This window comes from Diuraphis noxia, unplaced genomic scaffold (assembly GCF_037042655.1).
Source record: "Diuraphis noxia isolate RWA-SAM2 unplaced genomic scaffold, SU_Dnox_SAM2 contig0004, whole genome shotgun sequence".
NCBI classification, from domain to species: Eukaryota; Metazoa; Arthropoda; class Insecta; order Hemiptera; family Aphididae; genus Diuraphis; species Diuraphis noxia.
In genome coordinates, this window is record NW_028301714.1 from 65,189,720 (window position 1) to 65,211,877 (window position 22,158).

Sequence of the window (22,158 nt, forward strand, 5' to 3'; positions counted from 1 at the left end):
ATCAGGACTAGAAATCGTTTTTACTCAAGTTAAAGTCCGAAGAGACAAAAGATAAAGTACAACAAAAAACAATAGTGTAATTTATTTCTCCTTAGGGCCAAATAACCCAAGTGGAAAACAACACGAAAACAGTAATAAACATAAGTCTTTTGAAAACGAAACGTTTGTCACTTTTTAAAAGCTTTCTTAATGATATTGTTAATGGAACCATAAGAGCACTTATTAAGTCATTATAAATAGGTATCACTATTGAATATTGATACTGAATACGCATTAATTATGTAAGTTTAAATTTGTTGAGGTCGTTTGGATATTAAAGTAGGTACGGGTCTTATAAGTACGAAATGTGTATATCATACTTCTATATTAATTAAAAATTAGGTACCTATTTTCAACTATCTCGTTCACAAAATACTAAACAAACAGGATAAAAAAAAATCATCTAGAAATAACAAAAACAATAAAGTATCAGTAAATAGAATCGAGGGGTAAAGTATTGAAAGGTATTGAATACAAAGAGGAAATTATTTTTCCAAAAAGATTTTATTTTAAACGAATTTCTTCAACGCCCATATTTTTATCATAATAATATTGTATTGAAATAAATTTATGAATATTTTAGTTTTATACAATATTTTCATAATAGTAAGTTGTAGCTTAATACAATTAAATCGATTTATTTGAAGTCTACAATGAGTAATCTAATCGCTAGGAATGTTTTTTATATTTTGGTAAAAGTTTCAAAAATAACCGGAAATTCACGGTAAACGAGTGAAGCAACTCAAGTCGTTTATACAGTCTAAAAGTTTTTTGGGCACGTGTTAAATTAATTAACTTCCGTTTTTAGCCTTCAGGCCTTTGAAAGCAAAGGAAAAGTTCGTTCAATCATAGTTCCTGTACTCGCTTGCAGCATTTTATATACTTACAGCGTCGTCAAATAACAACTCACATTCCAACATATAACTTGTTTGAAAACATTTGCAGGTTTGATATTCTGATGAAAATGTGCACAGCCTACTAACCAAGAGATGACCGACCTTAGCTGGAATGGACTAATATCGTGTTCACTCAACCGCGTTTGTTCGCAATAGGCTTTTAGAAATGACCAGAGGCGACTATTTTACACAAAATGCATTTACACGCCAAGTTCAAAGATTGGATTAAGGTAAGGTCTATTGCTGATAATAATGATATGAAATTTACAATGGCCATAAAATATAAAATAATAATTGAAATTATGTTAACGACCTAACTATTTCTGTCGATGTAAGAATGATATATTTTTTTTAAATAACAAAAAAATGAAAATGATGTATATAAAATTGCACCCGAAGGTGAGAATCCATGAGTACATTAGATTATGCATGAACGCGTGCGCGTATGCGACGACCTAAAAAAAAAGTCTTACGCGGATCTTTTGAAACCTTAAACCACAGCCAAAGAAACCGTATACAACTTACCATGAGGTTTAAAAACATTTATATTTTCAGCTAAGATCACGTAGACAAGTCAGCAAGTTAATTTCTCCTGAGACTGATTCCGGTCGAAGACCTGACGGATTCAATTTCCGACAAATCTCAGATTTTTAATGAAAAATACAATATCATTTTTTGCTAACCATAATTTATTTTTAAAAATGAACAAATCAGGTATTTATACTAATCTATAATTTTTATTATCAATAATAAATAAATAAAAACGTTTTTAATTATCTATTCTTCGAAAATCAAGAAGTAAAATACGATAATTTCAAAACGTCTTAGTAATAGTCAATTTTATTAATTTTTTTTATGTATACATTTTTTTTTAAATCAAACAAGACAATTAAAGATCGGAAAGTAACGTAAAATCGGTATTATTATTATACCTTAATCTAAATTTGTAATTTCGTATACAGCATTGTTATCTATCATAAATGTACCGACATATAAAAAGTGCTTAGCCTGTATCAAAATCAATGAATAAAATTGATTAGGTATAGTTAGATGTTAAAGTACATCGTATAATGAACACTATATAATATATGCATAAACTAAATTTTTTATTCAAACAATAATGATGTGTACCTAATAATACAAAATAAACTTAAGTTCAAATCTTTTAATTCTAATAAATTTAAATAAATTTAAAATCTATTTTAGTAATATGTATGATGTATAAATAAAAAATATTGAAATTTAAGACTATTTATTTATAAGTCTACAAAAAATCTGATTTTTTAATTAAATGTTATTTTTAAATATTAATTTTGCATAGTATAAATCGTTATAAATTGTTTTATTATTGATTATAAGATTCTAACGAATATATATCGGCATTCGTAAAGCATCTTGACAAAAGTAAAATAAATGCCAAACTCGTTAAAATCGATTTAAAATAATTGTTTGTTAATTTTACCATATATTCATGTTTTGAAGATAGTGGTTGTCCCATGATGGTGTAATTATAATGTCATACAGTGATAAAATTAATTTTATAATTACAAGTCTTCATATTTACAACAAGAAAATATAATTTTTACAAACTTAAACTGCGATATCATTCATGAATAATGAAAACTAAAAAGTACGAGAGTTGATGTTGTTCAACAGCACCACACGCTTAAGAACGGGCGAACGACTGTGGCCGTTCCGGGACGGTGACGTTTTAGCGGTTGCCTGTCTGTCTGCGTGGACGGCGCAAAATCCGAGCCGCTCAGTTTCCGCCCACTAAACCTCTTTTTCTCTCTCTCCCAAAAACCTCACAGTGTACATATAAATAAATGTTTCGAACGAAAACCTTCACAGTTATTACTACCATTTAAATATCGTCACATACTGGTTTTATTAGTATAATATAAAAATATTTTTGTAATTGGCGTGTATTATAAATATTATGATGTAAATATGATCCCAAATGTTCAATTACCTACTTATTAATCTGATGATCAATTATTTAAAGGTAGGATTCATAAAATGTATTATTATTATTATTCCGTTAAAAACTTAAATAATATAAATATTCATGTAACAAACTTAATTACAATTATTACTCACGTAATAACTCCAGGCAAGTAAATAATTATGAATATTATAATCTCAAGTAATGTCTTTATTGAACTTAAGTCCAGTTATTAATGTTTGATTATTATAAATGAATCAAATATTATGTACGTTGCATAAATTAGATCTGAATGAAGTTTAAAACGATAGTTATTTATATGGATATATAGTTGGTTATACACCATATTACATTTAAATATAACATTACCTTATGTGTCATATAACATTATTTAAAATAGAAAAAATATAAATACTATATATTTTATATCATATAATTTCTAATAACACGAATATGGGTGTATAAAATCTACTAAACAAAAACTTCAGTGGTATTATTGTCACTTCAACAATTCAACTACATCAATAAAATTATAAAATGTAATTATTCATAATCGTAGGTTAATAGATTTATATTTTAGTTATACAATAATATTTAAGGAATAACAACAGTTATTTACAAATATGTATAAATAAATAAATAAATATTAATTATTATACAAACTTAATAAAATTAAGTTAATTACAACAACCATTTTATAAGATATATTATTTATTTATTTATTTATTCGTATGGCATGAGATATATTATATAAGGTATAAAAAGGTATGATGTATTAAGGTTTATTAAATAGGTTTTAGAAAATCAATGAACTTAACAAAACTTGATGTTATATACATTATTCAAATATTGTAATGAGATTCATGGCAGTTTGAATAATGTTAATAGTATTAAGAAATTCAAAGTAAAATGAAAACATGGCAAATATATTATTAATTTATCATAATAGATAAACAAAAAATGTAGGTCGTTGACTTTTTTATTACATTCAATTTGACTTCAATAATGGATATTTTAAAGTTTTTAATTTTTACACGCCCATTATCTTCACAATAAATTAAGTAGGTAACTTAAAAAAAACCAACATAAAAGTACAGATAATGTTTATAACTTTAAATTTGATAAGTGCTCAATTCACTCCTATAGTGAAGTTAACAACTAAATATTAGCCTACTGAATCAAATAAGAAAGAAAACAAATTATGCGCAGACATACTCATAAGTTAACTTTAAAACGATTGACTGCTTTAATGGATAACTCACTCAATACAATATTTAAGCTATAATTTAAACTATATTAAATATGTAAGTACCCGCTAAATTTCGATTTTTTTTCAGCATACAATTTAAAGTTAGTTAAATTCTATACAATTTATAGCTTCACCAAATGTCTATATTTTTTTATAGCACATAATATGTATATTATATAACAAATATTTCTTACATACGATAATTTAGTGGTAAAATTAGTAATTCTATTACATATTATATTTAGTGTACTTGCTATTTTAAAGGTCAATTAATATATTTAAATGAAAACCCACATTATGTTTACTTGGATTGCACAGAAGACATGTAAACATGTATGTTCTTATTTTATAATTTGTGGAAAATCACAATCTTTCAACAAAAGCGTTAATACTTAATCACGCGAATAATATTTATGTTTACAAAACGTTACTAGAAAACTATTATTAATGCAATGCAATAGAAGCATAATAATATCATGTGATGCACTAGCCAATTCAGTTTGGAACAACGACCCGTATAGAAGTTATACAGGCACGCAATGTTGTCTGGCCGTACGATTTGAGGAAGCTTGACATTCAATTAAAAGTAATTATTATAATTTTACGTAGGTCTACTGTAACTATCGTTTAATTTGCACTAGTTAAGCGTAATAAAACAGACTAGGTTAAGAAAACAATTTTACAAAATTAACTTGGTGCATCAACTTAGAAGGTTATTAGCAATTTATTACTTTTACTTATGCATGTAATGTTTAGTAAGGTAATATAGTACCTAAGTATATTATATTCATGCTGAATAACACGAATTTATATTAGATCATTAATATTTAGTCAAAACTAATTACAAACAGATTTTGAAAAAGCAAAGAACAAACATTAAACTCAAAGTTTACAATCAAACCTATCTTTAAATTGTGATTTATTTATTTTTATTAGTGGTTTATTGTGATTTCATTTTTATTTTATATTTATGCAGGAATTAACCATTTAACAACCAAAATTAACACAGCATATACCTAAGCAACAATATTAATTTTAAAAGGTAAAATAGTATTCAGTTTTTCAAAAATAATGCATTTAAATTAAAATATGATACCTGCTGAAAATCAATGGTGCGTTCCAAAATTTATAATATTTAGACCGTCCATCAGAATGGACCGCAATAAACTTTCTATACATTACATAGCGCTTTATATGTATGTGCTGCAACAGCATAATGTCACTGCCATGGAATACCATGGGAGTTGAGGTATTATCCAAATGATTTATTAAAGGCACTACTAGTATAGTAACTTTTGGTAGGTCTTGGTTATAGTTTTTTTTCTTTTCCCCTCTATTATGTTTTATAGCTATATATAAATCAACCAATCATATACGCATTACTCCGTTGGTAACTCAGGAATAAGGTTTTATCAATAAAAAATTCTTCACACAATAGTTTTTTTAAATAGTACCTTTTAATTTAGGTATTATTAGTTAGTTTTTATTATTTTATAATTATCATTAGCATTAATTTCAACTAAAATTGATTATATACGTTTATTAATAAGTTAAAATGATAAGTACTGGTAAAAATGTATTCCTTTTTTTTAAATGTATGTTATTATATTATATTTTTGATATACGGGCGTTATAAAGAAGTATTAAGTAAATGTTCTACTTTTATACCAAAATAACTACTATCCTAAACAGATTAAAAAAAATACATTAATATACCTAAACCATTTAAATTTGTAATCAGTAATTAGGTAGTTGGTTAAGATATTACAGTTAACTAGTTCAGTTTGATATACAATATTCTTGTATGAAGTAGCAGTATCTATGTTTGAATATTATTACGATAAACTCAAAAATGTTCTGGTGTTTTATAAACACCGTTTGTATATTATGTACAAACTTTTTCACAATTAAGATGAAATGACCGTCAAAAAGCCTATTGACAGATGATTGCGAGCGTGGCGTTTTGTAGGAGGGGACGAATTGGTAATGAGAAATAATGAAGACGGATATCTAGTGGAAAATCGGCAGTAGTTAATCCATTAGGCCGACTATGGTTTTTCCTGAAATAACGATGTTTAAATTCAATCTTCTGTGTATATCTTTTAAAACATTCAGTCACATCAATCTTCCGAATGACGCGGCTTTCTGACAAATCTCAAATCCTATCAACAACCGAGCATGATGTTTGCCGATGAGTTGTAACAATGAATGACAATAATAGTATATTGTTTATTACAGTAGGTATATGCGGTATAGTTAAGTACTAAAAATAAAAACCGTATCATATATACATCTATAAATAATATAATGGAGTATATTATAACCATTTTACATAATATATAAGTCAGGGCAATAAATTTAAATAACAACTGTAGCGCATTATATACTGATGAGTAACAAAAAAAATCAGCATTTATGTTTTATTTATCAAAGACATGGCAATGTTTTATCCATTCATACAACATAACTATTACCTCTAAATATTAGAACTGAAATTTAAAAAAAAAAAATGTAATGTAAGTAGACATTGAAGGGAAAAAGTAAACAATAAAAAAAAAATAGCTGAATGTTTTAAGAATACAAGAAATCTGATTAAACATGCCACAATTTGGTTTTCTTGAGTTAGACATATTGAACATACCTTACGTAACCTTAAAATCCTATATAAAAGGAAAATTATGTCCTTTCTTCAATGATACAACTTTAATATGATCAAAAATTATTTTAAAAAATTCATTTTTATAAAGAATTTAAACACTATATCACTTATTCCAAACAAAATTAAAATATCTGTACCTATATACTTATAAAATACATCAAATGTTTGACATAATGATATTAATATATTAAAATAACATAAAAAAAACAATGGTTACTTAAACCAAACCAACATTTTAATAATTTCAAACCTTAACTAAATAAATTTTCTAAACTATTCTATTTTCTAATACAAAACTAAACATACTACTTAACAACTACCAATAGGTATCATTATATTTACAAAGCCGTCTCCTAAAGGATATATTAGGTAAAGTACTTATAATATTATCATTCATCTTATATTCTATTAAGCTCTTATATTTATTTAAACTATTTTGCAGTAAATTAATAATAATGTATAAACATGAAATTAATCTTGAAAGTGCAGCTTAACTAATTGCAGTTTGAAATATAATTGAGATTTCTAACAGCTGTGCATTAATTTTTTAAGTGACCACTCACACTCATTTCAACTACAACAAGAAAATTATTAAAACACATTCAATTCTAAGAAATGTGATAAACAGTCGTCATATTTACAAAAAAAAAAAAGGAAAATAAAACTTTATAATCAATTATTAGTTATATTACGTACCTGTATATGCATTGGACTATTGTAAATCATTTACAAAAAATATAAAAAATTGTATGCATTATACTTATTAGACATTTTGGCGTTAAACCAAGTTAAAAAAAAAAAACTCTGGAATTTTGAAAGAAAACAATTATCAATGAAAATTCAAAATTAATTCTTTACGAGTATCACAGTATTACATGTCCCTAGAATTGAATACTAGGTTAACTTCATGGTTAATTCTTGATTAACCATGAAATCGAGCAAATTTATAAATAATAAGGATGTTATTCAAATAAAGAATATACAATTCTATTAGGAATTTTAGCCACCTTATGCATGTTTATTTTATTTTTTAAATAATTACTAAACATAATATTTAATTGCTGGTATTGTATACTTATTGTTAACAATAGTTAAGATGTTTATTATAAATATGATTATATTTTAATAACTTATAATTTAATTCAGGTTTTTGATTACATTGTAGTATTTTAAAGTTTAATATATATTAATAAATAAAAACAGATGTCAGAAAAATCTTGGATAGTATTTGATTTTATTCAAGATATGGAAATTTTATCTGTAATACTATTTTCTAGAAATACCTTATTTTAGTTTATGAATATATAATGCAGTTAAGCATAAGATACTCAGCAAAATACAACATTTTCGATTAACTATGATTATATTAAGTTAAAGAAAATATGTCAACAATACTTTTATACAACTTATGCTAACTATTTTGGGAAAATATGAAATATTTTTTTTACAGTTATATCCAAAGTTTTATATTTTCATAATTTGAGTTTTTAAAGTCATCGCGAACAATAGAACACACAAAGAACTATAAATTTTCAAAAACAAAGGGTAAGCAATAATTTTCTGCAGACTTTTACACTTCTATAAATCGACGCCTAAAGCCAATAAGTCCGTCAATAGCCATAAATATCACCATTTCGTGGTACTCGGAAAACGAATATATCTATATACTTATGTATAATATATATTATACGTGGTATCACAGCACGCGCACTGTTCGTATACTTTCATTTTGAAAACACTTAGCGAGAAAAACTTCTCAAAACGTAGGGAAGAACCAGATGGGTTTTATCGACTTGGACTAACGCGTTCAAGGAAAATATAATATGCGAATTCATAATAACCGATAGGAGTTATTCACCTAAAAGAAATAAAACATGAAAAAAAAACAAAGATGAGAAAATACTTGGGCTGTCACCGAGGTGGAATATATTGTAATATTATGTGCATTTTTGGAAGACTTCCAAGTAACTGAAAGAATACACATCATCCATATGCCAGTTATGTGTATCCGACAGGATGGAAGAGAATTGTAAGAAGTAGCAACCGACAAGTATTTTATTTATGATTAAACAAATACACAGTAGCTATACTTTAATAATTATGTTACTATTCACAAAGCCCAAAACAACACAGTACGTAAGAAAAATACAATGTTAGTATAGCAAGAAAAATCCAATTAAGCCTTAATTTTAAATTTACAAGCTAACAACACCAAATAATAAGTTTTAGTTATTTCCAATATAAAACTTTATAATTAAGTAGGTACTTACTTTAAATCAAACAACAACTCATAACTTATTGGAAAACTTAATAGAAAACCATTTAATAAATAGTAAATTTTTAAAAAATGTAATGAAGTACTAATGGTTAATTAAAACAATTAATTAAGTACTATATAGAGGATATTATATTATACAAAATTATAACTCAACACCGCAGAATAATTAAAAGTTTTTAATGCTTTTTGTGATCTTATTTTTATTTTTTTATAAAAATTGGTTTTTAATAAATAAAAACAGCTCGAAAAAAAGTGATAGGAACCATATTAAAAATCTGTTTAGACAATGTGTATAAGACTTACTACTTATATACTATGCATTATAGTAGGAATAATATAATTTAAATATTTAACAATATTTTTTTTTAATTATTGTAATTTTGTTTGCTAGGAATTTCTTTAGTTTAAAAAAGAAACATAAATCTTATAATATGTTATATTAAAAATTATTAAATGTGAAAACATAATTAATAAATATTAATATTAATAAAAACATATTTTAATCGCTGTTTGATTCTAAAGCGAGTGGGAAACTATTGATTTTACAACAATGAATTTTTGTGATGAACACTTTTACAGCAATAAAAAGCCCAAACATTCCATCAATCGACCCTAAGTAGAATACACAATACATTAAAAAGAGGTAACTTTTCAGACACATAAGATTTTTGATATAGATTAAAGTAAAAGAATAAAAGAGAAGTGCGTCAAAAATGAAAATAGACAATAAAAATTCAATAAAATCTGGAACAATTAATCAATGTTATCTTAATTCATAATATTTTTATTTGAATGATAATTTTTTACGATTAATGCAAATTATTAATTTATAATTAAAAAATAAAAGTGTTAGCAAGTCAATTTCAACGAATCATAAGGGTGAATATTTTGAAAGTAATTTCATATTATAGTACCCGGTCCCTATGATTACGTGTGTTCATCCGAGTTTTGGGTACCGTAAACTTTCACCCCTTTAATCCTATGACTGCACCCCAGGTTTGCTGCCATTATACGACCTCTATGCAGGCTAGTAATTAATAGACGACATTTCGGACCCCGAGATAAAGTCCCTTTGGTGCGCATTGCAGACGTCGTTGATGTTTTTCCTCCTTTAGTCTTTCTTCCCCAGAGGACTCACAAATACAAGACTAAACTTTGACACACACACAATCAAAACTAACCTAGTTATGGAATCTTATACAAAACATTTACTTAGCAAACAATACTAAAGTTTATGTACACAAGATTAGCAATCATTGTTTATGTACATTATTTCTGAACAGTAACTATACTTTACTTAAATACCAAATCATTTTTGCAGTAAATGAAATGACATATTCACAGCGAAAGTATTTTATTGTAATAACAAGAAAGGAATAGTAAATATTATTGTAATTTAACATATTATTATATTATAATATAAGATAATAAATAAATCTAAAAAAAAATTATTAATTTTTACGTGGAGTTTTATGGCAACCTTTAAAAACATTATGGTTGTATTTAAGTGCCTTTATTAGGTATGGGCGGTGTTGTGAGAAAAACATAATCATAATTTATAACAGCATACTATGTACTATTGTATCTTGCAGATACCACTCGGACGACATTTTCTTCTCCCCAAATTTATGTCACTTATACTCTGTTGAACGAGCTTCTTGTTATACTTTGGTAATAATAACCTTATTTTTCTGAGCAAACCAACCGACGTCATAAAATTAAAATAAACTCAATATATCTCCGTCATTTCTAGTAATTCTCAAGAACTATAGGAAATAAATATTTAAATAAAGGCAAAACGTTTTGAAAAAATAAAAGTAATAAAATATTAGTTTATTTATTAAGTATAAGCAATAATTTATACCTCTCTTGACATAAATTCAATAAAATCATCATAGTTAAAAATGTTAGGTCTAATATAAAACACCTATAATAACAGGTTAATGTTATTAACGATTGTATTTAGTTAAATTCTAATTTAATTAACTGTCATCGGCACTCAAATTATACACACAATTTTAGATCATTAAAAATATGTAACGGCATGCTGTTAAAACAAAGTTATAATATTATTTATTTTATAAACATAGAATTATGATAAAATATATTAATGTATATATTTATAACAAATTTTATTCATAATCTTCCATAATACTACACCAACTTTTTTGCTATTTATTTTTGTTATGGTATGCAATAGTTAATGATTAATGAATAAAATAATTTATAATGTATTAATAAATAAGTTACCAAGCCAATTATAGTCATATCTCATCTTATCATAAGAATTAAGTCTACTCATAAAATAATATACTTGTTTACTAATGACATACATATATATGCCACGGGTTTGAAATTAATAATAATAAAAAAATAATAAGTTAAATAAATTTGATATGTATGATACTTGAATTGTTTAGCATTTACAGCATTTTAACAACAGACGTATATATTTCAATACCTATACGATTTTAATCCATTATACTTAGAATATTGCACAGGGTCTTACCCGTCGGGATAAATGTCAATTCATATCAGGTTTACTATTTGTTCACGTTGTTCTGTATTAATCTTAAATGAATAAGCCAATAAGTGTGTAGCATTTTACCGGAATGATAGAAATAGGCCTAACAAGGTAAATCGCATTACTGTTATTGAAAATCGTTCCCTAGTGGTTAGCAATCAAAACTGAATTGAAACAAACGTGTTTAAGAAAAGAAAAAATACATCTCATACACCCTATAGTATAGTTTACTAGTCCTGAACTATGCGTCTTTGCCTGAAAGCTTTTTATCTAAATTAGTCAAGAGTATAAAATAAAAAATAAATATAGTAAATATTACAACCTTTATATTCTTTCTCTCTTTACACTGCGATTTGTCTAACCATGAAACCCTAAAAAAAATACACACACACACGTACTAAGCACCACCTTCGTCTATGGGATCGAAGCCAGTCATTTGTTCTTCCGTTTTTTACGAGGTCTTGTATAGGCTTTACGTATGCCTCTAGGGATTCAAGAACTGTCACGTTTATGCAACAAGACAAGTCCTAAATCTAACTTGACGCTACCTAGGTATATATATGAGATAAATATATATATAATATAATATGTATATACACACACAAACTTTTGTAGTTATGTAGATTTGTTATGAAAATTATTTCACCAGAAACTTAAAAAAAACTAATATGAAGTTAAGGAACGTTTTTTTAAATTAAAAATAATTATTTTATTTACATATAGTTAACTTCACCTTTGTTTTAAACCTATCACAAAGGTACAGTAAACAAGTTTTAGAAAAAATTCAAATTTATTACATTCAATTTAGGTAATTTAATTAAGTTGTTAAAAATGTTGGTATAGTTGCATATATACCTACTATTACACATGTATATAATTTCACAAGAAAAAAATTTAGACTAACAATTTAAATTATGGAAACACGCTGAACCTATCAGATGGCATATCATAGAAATAGTTTCAAAACTAGGTAAGAAAGAAATAAAGTAAAATTCGCCAGACGTTTATAAAAGCGAACAGTATTGAGTATTATATATACTTTGGCAACATTCCAAACTGTTTGTGGAGATTGTTAATCCCTCAGGTGTACAGTATACAGATGATGTCTAAATCTGTACATAAGTTAAGTTTTCTAGGACATATTTACTTACTAAAATACCTAATTTTAATAAAATGTTGAACCCTTTAAAAATATATTTTAGGAATATTTTTATAAAAGTAAACAGAAATTTGAAGTTTAACAATCGAATTTAACTTTAAAAACAACATATACAATTCATCAATTTAACAAAAAAAGTCGGTAAGCTTAAGTAACAAATTTCTGCACAATAAGTGTCTAGTCATTGTAATAGATGATGAGTTAAATTTGAATTCAATTATATAAAATCATAGTACCTATACGAAAAACAATTCTGAGAGAAGGCGGTCAGTAAGTTTATAATATTATCTTAGTAAATATAAAATTTTATGATATTATTGTGATTAAAATAATTTAATTTACTATTAGGCATTAATTCTACAGCAGGTTAAATTAATTTTGCCAAAAGAAAATAACATTTGAAAATGTCATGGTGTTTTAAAATATAAAAATGCATTTAAAGTGTTAAGGTGTCCAAGAATAATATTTTTGAATTACAAGAAAATAACTAAACTCGTTATTTTTGATTTTAATATGGAATCTTGTAATTTCATTAGTGCAATAGTATATAAGCATTAAACCAAATCAACGACAGCATACAACATCACATATTTTAATCAAATTTAAAAAGAACAAAAAAATTGTTATTTTTCTAGTTTTATAGCCAAACTAAATAAATTACACCAACTTTAAAATAACTGAGTATTTTAATGACAAATGACATAATTTTGTTAAAAATACAAAATCTTGAAAAAATATATATAAATTGCCTACTAGAATTCAGACGCAATTATTTTTATAATCATAAATGTATTAAAAGAAAGTAAGAAACCTAAGTGAGAATATGCATAAAAGTTAAAAGGATACTCAAGTCAACGAAAACGGTTAAAAGTACTACTGGACGGGAGGTGCATGAAACCAAATCGAGATAAATGGTTCCCAAGAGACGAATTGTACAACAAAGTAGCGAGACACCGGGTATGATGCGAAATTAAATAAAAAATAAGTCCCTGGTGGTGTTTTCTTATCGCCAGATCCGAGTTGTTTTTGCATAATGTGCAAGACTCTATTCATACATATTTTTGTGTACAAATCTATACCCATGAAAAATGATGTGTTTTTATTCATAAAGCGAGATGTTCCACCTTACGATAAATTATTCTAGAATATAAAAGACATCAAAAACATCATATCATCAACAAAGTTTAAAATAAAACTACGAAATAAATATTCATACATTTTAAATGTAAAATATTCTAAATAATAAAAATTACCAATAGATCATTAGATAGGTACATAAACTATATCACAGGAGAATTTGTTCTAAATATCTTAAATTTTTTTAACAACAATAATTAAGTGGCTTGATGTGGCGGAGGTTGCTTCAATCTGCAGTCACGAACGTAATTGAGAGTATGCAACACCCGCTGTCACTAGTTCCCGGATTGGTGACCACCGAATTCTTAGTAGCAAAAACCTCGCTACATATACGTTTATACATGTTATAACATGTATTTACTACACGTATTTTCAACCTACTTTACTAATCCCAAAAGTTAAAACCTACAATAAGCTGTCTGTAGCATGTTTTCTGCGGGTTAATTAATTTATATAAATTAAAATAAATAATAACTAAGCTATTTAATATTTTATGTACATATAAATATATATATTATATAATATTACGTAATATGTATATATATTCACAAGGAAAAAATTATGTTCTTTATGATTGATAATGTAGCTGGTAGTTATACTATGGTCTACGAACAAAATCATTTTCTCTTTATGCTATAATAGCCAACAAAGTTAACCTTTTATCTAGTCTTATTTTATAACACAACATATAACCGTAATAATTATGTACAAAACAATGATTAATAAAGTAAATATACCGTAGCACTTACACGAACTGCAAAAGCAAAATAACTCTACAAACTTTAAGAGCGTGGATATGTTTAATTAACATGGACGAATAAGTTATCGTTTTAGTAAAGAGTTTAATTTATTCTGTTAAAAGTTATTTTTTTGATAGTGAAATAACTGCTTAAAGAAATAAAACACTGGAGTAATGTATGAGCAGAGTAACAATATTTGTTAACAATAAATGTAATGCAAAAATGATTTTTACTAAAATAACATCTATTTTATGTAGGTAACATGAAACTACGAATAATATGTTTTTCAAATAGTTATGTAATGAATGTATTCATTATTTATAGGATGTTCGGTAGTCATCAATATTATTAAAATAAATGAATAGAAAATATAAATTATATCCTATTTAATTAATAATTGAGGGTTTCAAAAACTGTTAGTGATTTAGAAACCAGCAAATGATTAAAATACTGATTACTATAACCTATATGGGAAGACAAATAAGAGTTATTAACAATAAGCGTATTATAGTTAAAAATTCAATACTAACGAACCATCATCGGTCATTCCTTGAAAATTGGAAATACATATACAAGCACGCAGTGGTGATGTAGGCATAATAAAGTGAACACACACACAAGGACTTGGGAAAATCACAATTTAATCAGATACGTACTTGATTTACCACCTATGATCTAAGTCTATTGTACAACATCAACCCCACTACCTACTAGTAGTATTCACTTCCTTTGTTGATTTCTAGTAATATTTCAAAAGACATCCATTGGTCGTAATGAATTTCCAGTTTACTGCAACAACCATTGGTCCCCTTCGTAAGAGTACGAACAAGATAATGTCATCGAGAAATTGTAGCTCATCATAGCGGTGACGTGTAATAAGCACGACGTATACAACTAGTCGCCTTGGGGAAAGTTTTGCAGTTCCCTGTTCTAATGGCTATCTAAGGATACATACCTACAATGACAGAAACGCGTATCCCGCTGTAAACGACCCTCGGGATATTTACTGTTATCGTTTAAGTCCAATACATTACATCAAAACTAATCAACAGTTCGAGGAGACCAACAATGGCCATGACTATTACATCCTTCGCGATGAAACATTAGTAATGTATAATAAAGAAAATGTAATCAAAATAATTTTAGATTAACTTGTTTGAAGTTCAAAATTAATAACGTAAGTATATATTTCTTATTTAAACAGCACAAAAAATGGATTACATCTACTTAGTAAATTGATAAAAACTTCAAAAATATATATTATAAAGTATGAAAATTAATTCAAATATTCAATATTTTATTTTTACATTAAAACACAAAACGAAACCTTAAATTTTATTATTTCAACAATTACACATGTCTATGCGATTGAAGCATTAATTCGTTATCTCAAACTTCATTGATTACAATTTATTATAAATTAAAATTAACTAACGATTAAAATCTTATCAAATTTTCTATAAAATAAATGTATGTAAATAAAGCATGCATCTTTTCATTATATAATATATATTAATAAATGCAATTTTTTTCTTTTGGAGTATGATATATAAGGGTTAGTAGCTAACCTAAATCATTCAATAGGATTATACAAGTAGAAAAAAATATACCCCTTCATCAAGTACGTGATGGAACGGAAGTCGGAGAGTAATAAAATTCAAACTTAAATGAAATGCCATTTAATATACCATATTATTATCATACATCCTAAGGGTATTTGAATCACCCTCACAAATTCTATCGCCAATCTATTTTTTTGAACGTGACCAAATTAAAACTATTTTTATTTTACCACTTGTTTATACATACCTAGTACATACGTACGATAAGATAAAATATATACAAATATATTATAACTGTTGGCAAATCTAAGATTAATTATTTATTTATTTCATAGACATAGTCATTTATAAATGTGTCTATAAAATAATTTGTGAAAACATTTCTTAGAAAAATATAAAACAAGTTTTAAAATACTTTGACACAGAAAAATATTAAATTAACATTATTTCTACCTCAAAATATTCATAATTGGTCAATAATTGCCCTGTGTTATTTAGAAATCATGGCGTTTATAGTTTTAAAACAGGCGCAAATGTCTCATCACAATATTATTACAACTAACCTAACCTGTTACCGGATTTTACCAAAAACCAGTAATTCCCCCAATTTCGGGAAGGAATCCTAAAACCATTTACCGTTATTATAAACCTACTTTAATTCCCGGTTATTGATTGTGGGTAAGCGTGACAATTTTTCAGTTTAGCTACATAAAAGGTTATAAATTTATAATAATATAATATGTTTTAACTGGGGTTAAGAACCGATAACCAATATTTATATACGAGTATATCAAGTACAAAATACGTGTTACTTATGAATTATATGTTTGACGCACATACTCCTCACTCATTAACGTTCATAAGAATGTCAGCACCTTTTACACCAATGTATGGGAATCCGAATGGCGGCGTATACCTAATAATAAATTAAGGGGAAAAAAATACTACCGTATACTGGCCCTAACCCCATACATCAAATCGTAAAGACGAAGTAGTTATCAACAGACTACGTAGTATTGGTCACTCAAAGATGTCCCATAAACATCTTATGTGCAGAGAAGAACCTGCAATGTGCTAAACCTGAAGAGCGCCTCTCACAGTCAAGCACCTCCTTGTCCAATGTCGTAACCAAATATAGGAAAAATGAGCCCCGGAAAAAAAGCCAAGAAAAAAAATCCAGGGAAAAAAAAGCCACGGGAAAAATAAGCCACAGAAAAAAAAGTCAAATTACAATAATTAAATATATAACAGTTTAAATTAAATTATTAAATACACATATATATAATTATTAATACACAGGTTATATGTTATTATTTATTATTCATAGTAATAAAAATATTTTAGGTTCTAAACAGCAAATGAATGTATGTATTGATTTTATTAAACAAAAAATTTAAATTAAAAATATACATTTATTTATTTATTTCAAGATAACATGTAGTTTATACTGCAACATGTACATTTAAAAAAGAATCACTCTGTACAAAGTATATACATTATACTTATACAATATACATATCTAGGGTGTAAGAAATAAATCAATTGATTTCAAGATAATATCCACAAAATATTATGTTATTTTTATTCAATGTATATTATAATATTAACAATTTTATTTTTATATATGAATACAGACAATACAGTATAATCAACTGTGTTAAAATTGTAAATATATTAACATATAACCTGTGTATTAATAATTGTATGTGTATATATGTATACAATATAACCAATGTTTAAAAATTTTGAATAATACTTTAAATTTTGATAAATTTTAAATATATTTAATTATAATTATTTTTTATATATTTAACCAATAATGTGTAAACAATTTTTAAATAATACCTTATTTAATACTTTAATTTTAATTATTGTAATTTGACTTATTTTTCCTATGGCTTTTTTTTCTGTGGATTATTTTTCCCGTGGCTTTTTTTCTGACTACTGTCGTAACCATATGGATACTAGAAAAAGACTAGAAATACCTGATAACCTCTTATGACCTCTGATAAGCCCTCAGCCCAACCCATGACAATACAAACAAAATAATTTAATTTATTAAACAAATTGATATGTACAACCTAATTTAATGAGCTATTGTATATTTTTAAGTAACAAAAAAATAATTTATATGTAATACTAATTTTAGAAACTATTGTATCATTTATATTTAACTAAATGCCTTCATTTTTGTTGCAAGCTAATAATCTTAGCAGTTGAAAGTATACCATGAATAAAAACAAAATAATATGTTTGATTTATTTTAGCTACATAAATAATGATAAACCCGAAGCTACTATAATAGTTCAATAATTAATAACCTCTTAAAACTAAACTAAAATTAAGGATCAGACACACTAGCTGCAGCGGTGGCGACAAAATGAAGCCGGACACATTTCACCGGCACTGGCCACACAAAAGAATTTTACCGCCACCGCTGCAGTGTGTGGTGACCTTTATACTATATGACATATAGGTATAAAACAATATTTTTAGAAAACCAATATTCAATTGGTTACCGGAAATCAAAATTACGATTATCGCTTAATCGGTAACCTGCAATCTTGAATATAGTAACTATCTGTAATAGGGTACCACTAACAACAGCGGTTTTAAAACTGGTAATCGGATTAAATTTTTTTTTGGTTATAGCTTAAGCAGAAACCGACAATTTCGATAAATTTTTAAGCTCTGCATTGGAAGTTATAAGATTTTAATTTTAATTATATTCTCTGAGATTTCATTAAGAGATTTCTTGTGACTTCAGAGTGTAATAAAAATAATATATAGAAATAATTTGATAAAACGATAAATCGATTTCTATGTGAATTAATGTGCCAATTTGTACTTATTTAAAATAATGTAACACTAGCATTTGTCTCTCTCATAGAAATTCGTAACATAGACAATTTACGCTCAGCAGATCACGTGTATCTTCTTCGTTAGTTCAAAAATTAGAATGAATACGGGATCTCCTATGAAACTTTATGACAAGAATATTATCTGTGTTTATATCATTTTACAATAGTATAATTCTAAGCAAATGTTGCGTGTATAAAATACCATAAATTAGACTCACTCTAATTTTTAATTTAACTAAAGGTGCACGTGTGATCTGCTGAGGGTAAATTTGGAAAATTTGGCAAATGTAAAATAAAAACAACAAATGTCAGTGTTACGTCATATTAACAACTACTCAGTATTCTACAACTGTCAAATAAGAGAACCTAGTTACATCACTTGGAAATTATTATCGACGACATAATCTAAAAATGCCCATTAATTAGGGTGCTGATTGGGTAGTAATAATATTCACAAAACATGCAGTTTCAGTATAGGTGCAATATATTATTATTCTAAATTCTATGATACCTAATAAATATGTAATTGCGTGACATACCGATGTTTATTATTTTATCGATATTATTGATATTATCGACAAAGGATATAATAATTTTAATGTACCTATTCATCATTAAGTTCTTAAAGTAGTACAAACGATAAATATTCTAATTGAATAATACGTCAATAAATATAAATACGAGTAAATACCTGCATCTATCTAAGCTAAAAATTGCTTTACTTTAAATTTCAAATGAAGTGAAAAAGTTGTTTAACTTGTTTTACTGCATACTACACAGTAGCAATCGTATTAAAAACTTTTGTCTGCATACGACAATTTCATTACACACTGTATATATTATTATATACCTACTGGACAATTCGTTTATCAAATAAGTTATCCATTACACAACAGTGAAGTATTGAACTACATTTAGCCATTAGTCATATAAAGAAAAAAATACATAATAAGTATTGTGACGATAAGCTGTGCATATTCGAATGATACTTATAACATTTTCTTATTTAAAAAAAAATATGTCAAAAACAAATTTTGCTACACAATTAATAATACGTCACATGACAAGAAAACAAAGTCTTATTCTACATATCTATTACTTATTTAACTAATAATAATATCAACATTTAATCATAAAATTATAACTCCTATAAAACATATTATAAGCATATAATATATGTCTAAATACCTAGTATATAGTTGAATTAAATTAAATACAAAATATATCACTATTATATTACGCTTCTATAGGTACATAGAAATTAACATTTAGGTACATAAAAAATATTACTTAAAGATCTAAAACATTTTCTTAAAAAACTTTTTTTACAAACATTATTATTATTATTATTTTTTTTTTTTTTTTGAAGTTACGTAAAAATATTCAGAGGTCTTAAAACCTTGATCGAGGCGAGTAAATATACACTGACGTTTTACATCCATCAAAAAATAAATAAATAACTGACTAAAACCTACACAACATGAGGATTACATAACATGATTGATGCTGTAGCGCCTGTACTGCTCGAAGGTAAAAAAATCATCCGTTATTTAAAAAAAAAGGTATCTTTCCTCGTCAATAAAATAGAACAAGTCAGGCCAATTTAAATTTCATAATAAATTATATTAAATTTTATCAATTAAATATAATTTGATAGGAGTATATGATACATATAATAGGTAAGTGGGAAATCGTTATTTGTTTGTTTTAGTTGCTATGCTTTACAAACTTTTCTTCGTTCTTGTCAACCATAAAAAGATCGAAGAAAGTCCCTTTACCACGATGGTCTCTAGAGAATATCAAAATGGTTAAAACCTTCTACATACATTTCACGTATTTTCGATATAAAACATAGAGAATATTCTCTTTGCAGAAGATGAATACAGAAATAAATTATAGCCAGAGACGTTTTATGACTTAAACCATAAATTTGTCGATTTGTCCTATCACACTGTAGGGTTTTTACGCTTTCGTTTTCAATTATATTTTCCTCTATATTAGTTTATCTTACCTCGTATTTACTGACATGTTTGACAGTATCACCATTCTGCATCAATGGAGGATCGATGTACCACCGCAACTCATCCACATGGTGCCGCCATTCGTCCTCGCTGTTCTCAGCTGCTGAACTACTCCACGACGACCGAACCGAAGTAGATGAACAGTCAGACAAACCACACAATGGATCAGCCTCCATCTCTAAGCTTTAACTACCGGAGTCGAAGATAATAATTAATTTTGAACATCTATAATAAAAAATAATAATCAAAATAATATTTACTGAAAATAAGAAGAAAATACTAAAAAAAAAACGGGTTAGTATCACTCTACTATGTATATAAAGTAATATAGTCACGACTTCACGAGTATACATCGACATTAAAGGCTGAATATATTAAATTTTAATTCAAAGGTAAATATTTGTTTAATTCTAAAAAAGTTTCATAGCATATATAGTGTTATACTTTAGTGTATTTTATAATTATATAATATAATAATATATTATATGAGTAATTTATTACACAAAATATTGTAAAATAAAACAATTATTACAAAATCCATATTGGTATTAGAACCTACCAGCTATATGGCAATACAAATTGACACAAACAGAACTAAAAAATTATTATTATTCTATTTAACTACAGTCTCCATTAATACTAATACTCACTATTAATTTAAATACCTAAATCTTAAGCTAATAGGCAAGTGTTATATAATAGATAGTTTATGATAAAACCATTATTATTTATTAAATATTCTTATAAAATAGTATTAATTCCGCATTACCTAAATACAAAATATTTTAATAATAATACTCAGTTAAAAACAAAACCATGTTTACTAGTAAATTACAATAAGTATAATATTCCATTTATCTGCATAATGCAGTTAAATATTATGACTAACTGTACTTAAATAAATCATGTATAATGAATTTAGAATCCCCTCCATCATATACAGGACAAACTTGCAAATGGAGGGTCTTGAATTCGAGAGACGAAAAGAGGGAACGACATTAGGGTAGTTTGACAGTGAAAAATGTTGTGGTTTCGGTGAAAATTAACCAACTATACCAATAACTACAGTACACTACCAACAACATTTA

The 22,158-nt window shown here is 26.3% G+C and overlaps 1 protein-coding gene and 1 long non-coding RNA gene across 4 annotated transcripts in view; one reads left to right on the top strand and one right to left on the bottom strand.

Annotated features, from left to right (window-relative positions):
• LOC149056364 (uncharacterized) overlaps positions 1-1,643 on the top strand; it is a 47,953-nt gene extending 46,310 nt beyond the window's left edge. Inside the window, exons 2-3 of the long non-coding RNA XR_016191397.1 lie at positions 985-1,165; positions 1,491-1,643. This is a non-coding gene — a long non-coding RNA (uncharacterized LOC149056364). The remainder of the gene's footprint in view (positions 1-984; positions 1,166-1,490) is intronic.
• Positions 1-22,158, bottom strand: part of LOC107171226 (uncharacterized protein CG43867) — a 93,116-nt gene that overhangs the window by 57,654 nt on the left and 13,304 nt on the right. For 2 of the 3 annotated variants that reach the window (XM_089225681.1, XM_089225680.1), the window contains exon 1: positions 2,398-2,616. In XM_089225681.1, the coding sequence (XP_089081807.1) occupies positions 2,398-2,433 (36 nt within the window). In that variant the 5' untranslated portion in view covers positions 2,434-2,616. Of the gene's footprint in view, positions 1-2,397; positions 2,617-21,060; positions 21,296-22,158 lie in introns of those variants that run through there. The other variant, XM_089225679.1, reaches the window with a different exon arrangement.